At 33.6% G+C, this 12,341-nt stretch overlaps 1 protein-coding gene across 1 annotated transcript in view; it reads right to left on the bottom strand.

The window, feature by feature from the left end:
• Positions 1–11,930, bottom strand: part of LOC128223242 (uncharacterized) — a 30,962-nt gene extending 19,032 nt beyond the window's left edge. The window contains exons 1-6 of the mRNA XM_052932533.1: positions 11,839–11,930; positions 4,616–5,223; positions 4,434–4,511; positions 2,786–2,911; positions 2,228–2,376; positions 1,551–1,914 (exon numbers count right to left, since the gene is read on the bottom strand). Of these exons, the coding sequence (XP_052788493.1) occupies positions 1,551–1,914; positions 2,228–2,376; positions 2,786–2,911; positions 4,434–4,511; positions 4,616–5,223; positions 11,839–11,876 (1,363 nt within the window). The 5' untranslated portion in view covers positions 11,877–11,930. The remainder of the gene's footprint in view (positions 1–1,550; positions 1,915–2,227; positions 2,377–2,785; positions 2,912–4,433; positions 4,512–4,615; positions 5,224–11,838) is intronic.
• Positions 11,931–12,341: the final 411 nt, after the last annotated feature.

The following is a 12,341-nucleotide window of genomic DNA, read 5'->3' on the forward strand; positions in this document are numbered from 1 at the left end:
ATTTTTAACTAGTTATAAGTCAATTATAAGGGTAATGAATGATTTATAGGATTAAGTAAGGTATAAAAAAGTACAATATTTCAGCCTTATATGAACAAACTAACGATTTAAATAATCGATATACTAGCATTAAAAACCGAAAAAATCTTTAAATCTAACTATACTATTGTTAAGTATGAATTTTGCGGTTTTTCTTTGTTTAAGAATATTTTTCGAAAACGAATCGAAAGTAAAAATATCCTTTTTAAAGAAAAACCGGCATATATTATTTAAAGTCCATACCCTGTATTGCACAATCTCTTTGTGAGAGACTTCTCGCACTGAGTATCACATGTACAGCCTGGTGATCAAAGGGATTGAACAGGGCATTACGTCTGTTTCAACAGAGATCGATAATCTCAGTTACATATCTAAATCGTATTCATATCAATTGAAAAGCAAATCTGTCACAAATGGTACTTTTAAATGTTAATATATTAGTCTAAATGACATCAAGTTATACACATTTTACACACTGTAATAAATAGAAACCTCATAATAATTAATATACTAATTTTGTGATTTCAATAACATGTACTATTTTATGATTTAATTAAAAAAATGTATCCTACGTGTAATGCAATAGCTTAAAAAGCAAAAGGAGGATAAAGTATAACGACATTGATATCAAAGGGAGCTAATAAAAGATCGTTCTTCTAATTACAGTACATTGATTTCAATGATTTCCCTTGAGTACCAATGTTGTATTACCAGGATCATTATCATCTCGTTTATGATAAGTAAAAGTATATGATATGGTATAAACCTGTGTTAATAATAATTTTAGATTGTTTTGCAAATAAGAAAAGGATATTAAATTTTGATCAATAATCATACTAAAATAAACATAAAAGAATCTTTTAAGAGAAATCCTTTTAACAATATCAAAGGGGGGTAATTTTCAGGCATATTACAAGCTTGATAGTAGTACATTCAAGTAGAATAGCTATATCTATATATGTATAGACGTCTATATTATAATTCTATTATTTAAACAAAAAATCATAACAGGCTGATGTGCACACGTGTGTATAATTTTGAATTTGTATTATATCTGTATTTATCTAAAAGTAATAAATAAATCAACAGTTCACAGCCTGTTGAGATTTTTCATGGCAATCACAGTGAACAAATATAATTATTTTTAAATTGTTTCGTTTTGTTTTCATTATTGTCGATTTTACACTATTAAATGTTTACTATTAACCATAAGAAAAGCATGTTGCTCGTAGGCTACATGTCACAGTTTTCACGAGTAATTTCCGCAAGGTATACTGCTTTCCGAAGATAGCGTCACACGTTGATCGCCGATGTTTGCACAAGCCGTGGCCACGGGATGCCAGCCCTGTATTCGCGGAATCGGATATTGGAAATGTTGCCTGTATTGTTTTTGAAATATAATTTCCCTTCTCTTGCCCATACGCTTTCATTTTCGGATATCTGCCTTCTCGCATGACTTAACACTAGTCTGTTTAGCTTTGATAAGTCTTCATTGACATAAATGTTTGTACCTTTTAGTTCTTTTCTCCGTTTCAATAGGATGTTTCTGTCCATCCTGGAGATGTATCTCACAATTATTGGCCTAGCTCTGTCACTGGGGCGTCCGAGTCTGTGGCACATGTCTATATCTTTCATCGCCATATCTAGGCTCTTGATATTTTCGTTCAGGGTTTTAATAACCATTTTTGATGTTTCCTCGGGCGTTTCGATACTTGACCCTGCCCCTTCCTTTATTCCAGATATAATCACATTACTTCTTCTTCCATACTGATCAATTTCATTTATATACCCTGCTTGTGTAATAATAGTTCCCTCTAGATCTACAAACACCTGTTTTGTTTTATCTGCGTCCCTTTCTTTCACCTCTGCTTGCTCCTTTATAAAAAAATTTCAGCTTGTCATTTTCTTTTTCTATTTCAAAAATTCTGGATTCAAGCTTGTCAATTTTGATGTCAAATGCCTTTGTCATCTCTTCTTTTACTATCTTAACAATTTGAGGGACGATAGTTTTAATGTAATCTTCCTTCTGTTTTTCGACTTTGTTTAATTTGGTGTTTATTTCTTTTAAGGCTTTTTGAATTGTGATCATGCTACTGTCTGAAGGGTCTACAGCATCAATATCGTCTTCCAATTCTAGTTGGGGGGTGATTCTTCTTCCACGGTAGGGATGGTTTTTTTTTGTTTATACCCTGGTTTTCTTTTCTCCCCTTTTTATTCTTTTGTTTGCTCGTGCTGCATTTCTCCACTTCATTACCCGCATCAAGTTCTCCAATGCTGCTGACACTGCTTTCACTCTCTCTATCCCGTTTACGTGTATCAACTTTTTCCATACCTTATCTTTGTTGCGCAGTGTATGTTTAAAATCAGTCAGCGCGGGAATTCAGTATAACGTACAAGGCGATACAAGGTTATCTACATACCACTCATATACAGTTTACATGTTTTTAGCACTAACGAATACATCTACGACCCAATGGTTTGCCGATAGAAAGTTTATAAAATCATTGTTTTTCAATTTTCACAGTAAGAATGATGGTATTTTTCATCTACTTACAGCCCATGTCCTATCTCCAATGTTTATTTTACATTTTTATGTATTAAAACACATTTAATTTCACAATTTTCACGAGCTCCCAAAAGTTAACACTGCCACACGCTTGTTTGTTGACATTGTTTGTATTTCAATGAAAATAAATATATATTTCATCGAAAGGCATGAAAGAAAGTCCCTTTTTAACAAACTCACCTAGAGAAGTGGAAACAGCAACGTCATACTTCCTAACGGCTTCCATGAAAGCAGTTTCGATGTACCTTGACACCCTTTGCTCATCTCTTTCATTGTAGTGCTTCAGAATAACAACAACCTCAAGTTCTGTAAAACAAACAAGGACCAAACACGTTTAATTGTGAAGTCAGGGCTAAAGCCAGAAATACTTTGTATAGGTGCATACGCAAAAGTAAAGAAACATTTCTGCGTATAACATCGTTTTCTACCATGGATGTGCACTTTTGTTTTCGGGTGGTAAACGATGCAGTCTTCTTTTGGTCTGAAAAACACCTCTAACATTTGTATCAAACATCATCATAAAAACGCGCCAAATGACGTTATTTTATGAGAACTCCTTTACACATTCGTTTCACGCAAAACGCGTTTTAGAAAATACATAGCATTGAATGAAATTCATACTTATCAAGTGAAAAGCAGGCGGTTTGTAGACGCATTCATTGATATAAAGTTTAAAGCGTATGTAAAAAGGTTATTAATATTTCCTCACGTCACTCTGTATTACTACGCTCCAAAACGCGTACACGTATTGCATATAAATGCAATAACCTATACTTATATGCTATAATAAGTGAAACATCATGGATTTACCAGATTACAAAAGTCACCACCAGCTACCAAGAGGGGAATTCAGTATTAAGTTGCAACTGAAGCAATAATGTTTACCTAAGAAAATTCATAAAAATCCTTCACAAGCTTTATTTAGTGTCAATTTAGAATTTTTTAAGAATAAGCAGTCTTCAAAAATATGACATTGATGTACTCATATTTATTACTAAACCAGCGCGTTCCAATTGAAAATGTCCATTGTTTTAAACTTGACCCGGTAAAAACTCGTATTCTTATTACTTGTGTATTTCAAGATACCCTTTTAACAGATAATGTAAATTAATTATCACCATATTCTTAACATATCTGTTGACCATGTTTTTAAGTTTATTTGAAATGCCATATTAATAATATATGTCATGTGTGTCCGGTCTGGATAGCACAAATCTGACCCGAAGGCACCTGCGTGTGTTTTGAAGCTAATTATTTGTAATGTTAATGATTATGAAAATCATCTATTGAACTGTCATAATATTTATTATATTTACAAAAAGAGTTTAATAAAAGAAGAAAACATGTCAGATAAAATGTTCGAGCACGGATCAATTCACATGAAATGCCTATCCGGTGTGCCAGAATGTCCTTGCTTGTAATTGATAAACAAAGCAAACATGACTAAGTGTAATTTTATAGATCTCATCTTTATATAATGGCTGTGTTTTAGAAACATTTGTGCGAATCAATATTGTGTTCAATTATCATAAATACACTTATAGATACATCCTTATTGTTTCAGAAAATCGCTACACGCCAAATTACTCTATAGATAAAATAACACACATTTCAGAGTATCTTTTACATCATCATATCAAATATTAATTGTGTACCTCTTTTTCTGTAAACTAACAAAGCTTTGCCATGATCTTTAGTACTAAAACTTGCCATTATTGTAAATTTCTGTAAATAAGAAATATCTAACAAGTTATAGATATCAATGAATAATAATAAACATTACAGACTGGACACGTAAAATAAGGGTAAAAAAGAATGTTTATATTACCTGGTACTAGCGGATTTACTTCAATTTTCTTCAATTTGTCTTCGATCCATTCCAAATATGTTATTGCATCGGTATCACCTAAGGAAAACAATAGGGTAAATGGTGCTATATCAAGTCTGCGAATCATCCGTATGGAATACTAGAATATAATATCTCAGGAACAAAAGGAAAAAAGAACATACACTGACTAACGACTTGAACATCCTTTTCAAATTTCTGAGCGAAACCATTTGGGTATTTGCTTCTTGAAGTCAGTGGACGTACTTCTTCAAATCTTGATAATATATTATGGCTATTTCCTCCATCATCCAAACTTTTACAAATTTGAGTAATGCGACATCGTATGCGGTCCTGATATGCGTAGTAAATCCCCTCTGACAGTTCATTTTTTGGCTTCAACTGTATCTTTTTCGCAAGTTCGTCCAAATTTATTAGATCTTGCTGTAGATTTTCACTTAGCTTACACACCTGTAGAAGAACAAGCACATATGTAGTAAAATCCCAATTGTCCATATTAGTAGGTTCTTCGAAAGGGTAGAGCACATCTTCTAAATGTTCAGTCCTTAAACATGGAAATAATTGCCTTTTGTGTTTATGTAAGAACAGGTTAACAGTCCATTTTTCGTCTGGTTGATTTGGTTCTTTGAGCTCTTTTACCCTTTGCAGTAACAATGTCTTTAAAACGGGAGTAACACATTCTTTGTACAGATTTTGTATATTTTGGTGGTAGTTATGCTCCCCTCCGGTGGCCATCTTCTGTCTACTAAGTGGATTTGAAATGAAGAAATACCTGAAGAGCAAGAAAATAATAGCGCATCCTGACAGGTGTTTGTGATCTCAAATATACAGACACGATCATAACGTTATCAACAAACACTTACCTTAAGAAAGACTGTGTACATCGGCATATAATTGACATGAAACTATTTTCTCAGAATTGCCAACTACAAGGTTTCTTCCAGCTCGATATAGCTATAATCAAATGCCGTTACCGTGCACATCTTTTAACAGAGTTGCTCAGTATAAATGAAGGGAAGTCCAGTAATCCGACTTGAAAGAAAATCAGAACAAACGCCAAGTGCTTTTAAAATTAGTGTATGAATCATGAAGAAATCCATGTGCTGTTATATACATTTATGAACCATGGAGAATGAGATAAGCAAATGAGAATCTATGGAGCTTGACGTAAACCTCGGCATTTCATTAATACACAAAAATGCATAAAGGGATAATAAAACTTGATCTCAATATAATACCATGGAGTGTCGAGTTTTGTAGACATATCATTTCACCTGGTAAGAGTTATAAATAAGTACTCACATAAAATTCATCTACACTATTGTTATGTTATGGTTTATACTGGAAAAAACAAGTAATTGGAAGAAAAACAGTTTATAAATCTAATATCAATAAATGTGGAAGACGAATATTTGGATTTTATTTTGTTATTTCTCCCAAATAGCAGGTCATTTTTCCATAAGACATTTGATGTTGTGTCTTTATACCGCTCAACAAGACATTAGTAAGACAGCAGATGTGTAAGCAAACTTTTCATTTTGCACCCCGAGTTGTTGTCGAAATTGCTTCCTGTATTACATGAGTTAATGCTTGCGGAATATTTTAGGTCAGCTAATAATAGCAAGGCGAATAAAAAAGATAATGTATTAATTGAGCAGAACTATGCTTGTAGCATTTCATGTGTTGGTGTCAAGTGGATAATGAGGATGGCCACTGCTATGTTTTGATAGATCACTGAAACTTTTGATTTTTGTTCAAGATACCTTCCGGAACTGTTGAACTATTTCCAAGACAGTAACCTTGAGCTCCTCTTAATACGAAACATGCACATTGGCCTGAAGTTAAAACACATACATTTGCTTTCTATGGTTACGCAATAGGAGTACACATACTATTTTTAATTTAAATATTGTTCAGCAGAATCACGGACCTAGGTCTGTAGCAGAATATATGGCTTATATATACATAAATTGTGATATCAAATACAATGCCAACATGCAGACTTTAGTACCGCAAATCGAAATAAAGTTTAGTCAAATCTACTTTTGGACGTGGCATATTGAATTAATTAATGCGCCGGGGTTACAAAGTGGGTCGTATAGTGTTCTGCGGTTTACAATAGTGCGAATTAGAATACCACTTGATTTAAATACATTATGATCGTAACGTTTATGGGAATCTTAAATAAATCTTGGTGCAAGACAAGGGTAAAAGATAATTATAGGTAATTACGCAGAAAACTGAAATAATTATGTTCACCAAAACCCCCTGTCTTCCTTTACCCTATACTAATAGTCAAACGGTCCCCAGCCATTATCGGGTTTCATTTCATGAGCATTAGACTATCAATAAACTTGTGATATGTAAGCAATGTTCATTTATCCTAGTAAATATAGGTTTATCAGTTACTGTTATAAAACTAGCTAATAGTATTACAAACAATAATTATCATTACCTATTCATAGGTTATCACAGGCACTTGTCGACTACTGTTTTGGGCCACTAAAATATATTTTGAATTCGGTTTTAATTGCCGGTGAAGAGAATTGTGAAACAAGTAAAATTCTGCTTGTCGCGCTTGCAACCTTTCATCGTTTTCAGCGCTTTCATTGTTAGTTCAATAGGTTTAACCGTATACAGTTATTTTGGAAGTGTTTGTCCCGCCTGTATTAATGTGACGGAATAAGCAAAGTAAACAATATTAATAAATATTTTTAGCTGTTAATGCTTTAAATTCTATGTTAAGATTAAGTCGATACTTGTTCATGCGAAATAAAATGATTTCGGAAGAACAACATTGAAATCAGTTATTGTTTTGACCTAAATGTTTCCGACTTCAATGCATACACAATGAAAGATCTTAAACAGTACAAGTCATAATGACACAGATATGTAGTTTTTAAATCTTTAACTTCTTTATTTTCAATTATTATTTTTTGTATTGGGTATGTGAAGTTAATGTGGGATCCCACATAAATTATAAATCGTTTACCCGATAAAAAAAAATCAGACATAAAATGATAACAACGTAAACTCATGTAACGTACAACCATGATAACATCAAAGCAAAATATTTGATGTCCGAGGAATGATCCAAGTTAACTTAGACTTTTCAAACTAAACCCATATTTTTTTAAACCAAGGTAATTACTGTAACTGTATCTTTCTGTTAGTCGAGGTTTTTATAAGCTTTAGACAGATGATTTTGGAGATATAAGGATAAAAACAATAATAAAAGGTCAAGGTTTAAATCGAAGTTGTATCGCATAGCATAACCTATTTACGTCATTACAAGGACAGAGTTTAAAAATACCCCATTTTTTAATATCCCTTTTCTTCTTTTAAATTTATCTATTTGGGATTTCGTTGTGACCCATATGCTATCAAAATGGTATGCTAAAATTTCAAATACATTAAATTATAAAAGCTACCACACTCCTTTTTCAGCGGATACTTTGGACTTTATCAACTCTAAACACATTTTTGATTCTTTTTCATTTAATAATGAAAAAAAACAAGGTGAATACGTGCAGTTTAAATACTTTCTGACAGGATATCACTTTTTCATTTCTCTTAAATTGCTCCAACATAATATCGCTTTGTGAATAAGAGTTCTATTAAATACAGCAATTGATAGTGTACGTGAATAATATTAGCTTCGTCATGATATCTAATGTTCTTTTCCACACAAACTGATGGCATTTTATTAAAAATAGCAATGTTATCAATTATCATATGAACGTGTCCAAAAAATACCCCCTGTGCAAATGTGTTAAAAGGCAACATATTGTTCGTACTATGACATACACAACTACGCATTTCAAAATTAAGGTCAAGATCATTTGAATGTCAAAATCAAATTCGACAGCGCTGTTACTTATATCTTCGTTTTATTTGCAAAAGTTTGAACATTAATAAAATTACAAATCAATCTCATTGCATTTATTTAACCATTCTTAAAGTCTAATGTCCCTACTTTAGCGCATCAAGTGGTAAGCAAACTATGCATGAAGTATCTTTGTGACTTTCATGTAAGCCCATTCAGCCGGCAGTATCAACTTTAAGTCAGTCTTCTGTTTTTCCAACCTAATGTGTTAATATTTTAGTACGAAACAATCCAATCAGCATTTTACCCAGGTGGAAACAATATTTAAATAGCCGAGTTGCTATAAATTCATTGAATTCCTTACACCCGATGAAGGCGCAATTTGAAATTGTCTCTTGTAGACACAAAATATCTCCAGCAGTCCTCTGTATCCTAATTGTGGTTAACGTTAAGCCAACTCATTATCAAATAGCTCTTCTACATTTATCTCATTACAATAATCATAAATGCAGCTACATTTAAGTCTAGTATGTGTCAAGCAAACATATAAGCAGCATACAAATTGGCATTCCTAACCACAGAAGGCCTCTACATACACCTTTCCAGGATCTGACAATTCCTTTTGTGGCTACAGTAAAGCATATTCATAGATAAACAAACTTCAGGTTCTTAACATAAGCCAGGCCAGTTCTTGATTATTTTCATTATGACTACAATAAGGCACGTTTAGAGCCAAACATACGCATGCATAGCTGTGTTTAAGCCTCTTCAGTGCTCAAGTGACCAGCCATTATGCATATTTTAAAACAAAAAAAACTCATGCGCAGCTGTCATTAAGCATTCTAGGTACCAAATACACCATATGTTAGCAACCCGTGATTAAGCCCATTCCCAGCCAAATAAACTCTTGTGTTTCTTACATTAGCATTTTCAGTGCCAAATACTACACATTTGGGCAACTATAAAGCCCATTTAAAACCAAACCCATGTGAAGAAAATCAACAATGAAAATGCTGAAGACCTGAACAAATCTTTGAATACAAAACATATCCTAAATAAAGTGTGATAAACTTTAGGATCATTTGATAAACATTATTGCAAGTATATTATCAGTGTTTATGAAAATAACTCAGGACATATTGATGGTAATAGTATCATCACTTACAAAATAGTAACACATACTCACTGTTTAATTATATTAACCAATCGCTCAACCATGCACATACTGACTGTATTAGCATATCTGAGTAAGTTTTCCTGTATTGCGATGCATCATTAGATAATAAACATGGGAGATACTTTCATGATATGTATATTCACAATATTTAAAGCACTTAGATAAATAATGAATTTGAATGTATTCCTTTATGTTATATTAACATATAAGGGGTCATCCGACGGTGCTGATGATTAAATTATGAAATTCGATAATTTGCGCCATATTTCAAAACATATCAAACACAACATTTAACGACAAGGAAATAATACACGGCTTAATAATATTTCAGGATGATCGTATACAATTACAGCATACTTCTTGCATACGAACATGCTACTTCGTTTTCAGAAACTTAAAGTGACACTCTGATTCAAAATCAATATAAACATTTGTATAAAAACATCATTTTTAACAGATAAACCTTTAACTACTAACTAAATAATGCATTTTTGGAAAATATTAATTACTGATAACAGGATTATAACCATGTATTTTAAAGCAGAAAGCGCAAAACATATTAAATGATTGGTAAATGCTTAAAGATTTACTGTTGTCTACTATAGTCTTGCTAGGTAGAAACACCATGCGCTTTTCTTTTAAAATAAACTCGGTTTCCTTTATAAGAACTATTGTTTTTTGACACGTTTTCATCCTTTTATGGATATTAAAACGATAGCATTAATTGTGGTAAATCTAATTTGGGAGTAAGAGTGCATCTTTAAAACAGACATGTTATTCGTAGTGATCCTACAAACTTCTTTGCATTCTGCACAAATAGAAAGATTTGATGTTCGAAACATGGTTTTAGTATAGAATTATCTGAGCTGAAAACAATATAGGTACACTTTCTTGTCGCACACGCACACACACACACACACACACGCACGCACGCACGCACGCACGCACGCACGCACGCACGCACGCACGCACGCACGCACGCACGCACGCACGCACGCACGCACGCACGCACGCACACACACACACACACACACATCACCACATACAAACACACACACAAATATCTATATCAAATATCTATATACACAGTCATCGGAAACACGCTCAGCCGCGCGCCAACAAGAGGCGCTTCCTCAGCATGTTTTGGGCGGAATAACAGAAAACGACCCAGACTAGACTACACTCTAAAATGTCATACCCATGTGAACAACTATCGTCGGCAACCACGGTATTTCCTTCCGTTACACTTCATACATACCGTGGGACAATTGACTGACACAATTTCGCTTTAATGATTATGCATGAGGCACGAGAGACAACTCTTCTTCCAATGAATTCGCATGATACACTAAAATATTGTTCAATAACTTTACAGTATTAGTAGCCTCTGTGTGGTCTTGACTACTTCCAAATATTATTGTTCTAACATGGCGGATCCGGTTCAACTCCGGCAATCGCCAGAATATTTTTCAACCGTAAAGCATCTGGTACTTTGCAGAACCAATGAAACTGCCTCATTTTATATATGCTTACGCGATTTTCCTAGCCAAATTGCCCACAGTACACAACGAAGCATAGCGTAGTGGGTATCGGGGATATCCGATGATGGTGAACAACAAATTCATGAATATTTAGCACCATGCATTTAGTATTCACGCTGGCGCGTAAAGCTTGCAGCATTTTGGGTCTTCCATAACATGTTCCGATGAAGCTGGAGGCACACTCGAAATCACAGTTAATGACAACTCAAAGAGACATACCGGATGCAATGGACTGGCAGACAAAACTTCTCATAAAGGAGCTGTCGACCTTTTGTTTTAGAATTAAAGTTTCCTATCTCAAAAGCAGACGTGAGTAATTATCAGTGCTGCTAGCATACAGCGCCGAAAAGTGGAGATGTACTCAATTTTCGATATTTACATTTGACTACTTTTTATATTTATTCTGCGTGAATAACTATGTTGTAACTTACGATATCAGTTCATGTCAACATTTCAATGTCTTTTTTTTGTGAATACCAGAAGTGAAGGCTTTTCTATCAGCTGGCCCCAATTTCTCGAAACTTCTTAAGATTAACAGGCTTAAGTCACTTATTTCAATTCGCCAAAGTACATACTAAAAATAGATTTTGATAAATGAAAAATGGTTTATTCTGATAATCATACCGATTATTCCTACATAATTTCTAAAAATTCTTGAAAAAGTAAAAATAACACATTTTATAGAACAACAAAAATAGTGAGATTAGCTTAATCCTGTTATAAGGGACTTAAGAAGTTTCGAGAAATTGGGGCCAGGGCTTTCATAAAACACCTGGTAACTAATGAACTAAGCTAGAAGGAAAACACCGTATATTGAAGGATTACAAAGTAACATATACATACCGTAATATTGTGTACGGGGTCAAAATATCCACACACATTTCATTAACAGCTGCACTATTCTAAAATTTATCTTTTTTTAAAATTTGATAAACCTTCATTACTTCAAGTGACAGGAGGAAGTTTAGGTTATATTTTGCAATACTCAACCAGTCAAGTTATTGATCGCCTCGAGAACAAAAGGTCTGTGAAATATGATATCAGGCTATTTAACTGACATTGATTCGTTTCGTGCCTCATATGATGCCTCATATGATGCCAACCATAGTTTAACATAACACGTTGCTGACAGGCTGAGTCAGTAGAAGAATCACGTTTGCATAAATTTATATGAAATTATATCTGATTTTTTTAGTTTTTAGAAATAAGTGCTGAACCTTGCTGAATATAGTTCTGGTGGTCCGGTACGTCGCTTTTGTCCAAACAGAAGTTTGTTGAAGTGACAAATGCCTTATATCAGATAACTACTGGTCGAATCGGTGAGGTTTCCAAGTTATAGCGGAAAA

Source organism: Mya arenaria, chromosome 17 (genome assembly GCF_026914265.1).
Source record: "Mya arenaria isolate MELC-2E11 chromosome 17, ASM2691426v1".
Classification (NCBI taxonomy): domain Eukaryota; kingdom Metazoa; phylum Mollusca; class Bivalvia; order Myida; family Myidae; genus Mya; species Mya arenaria.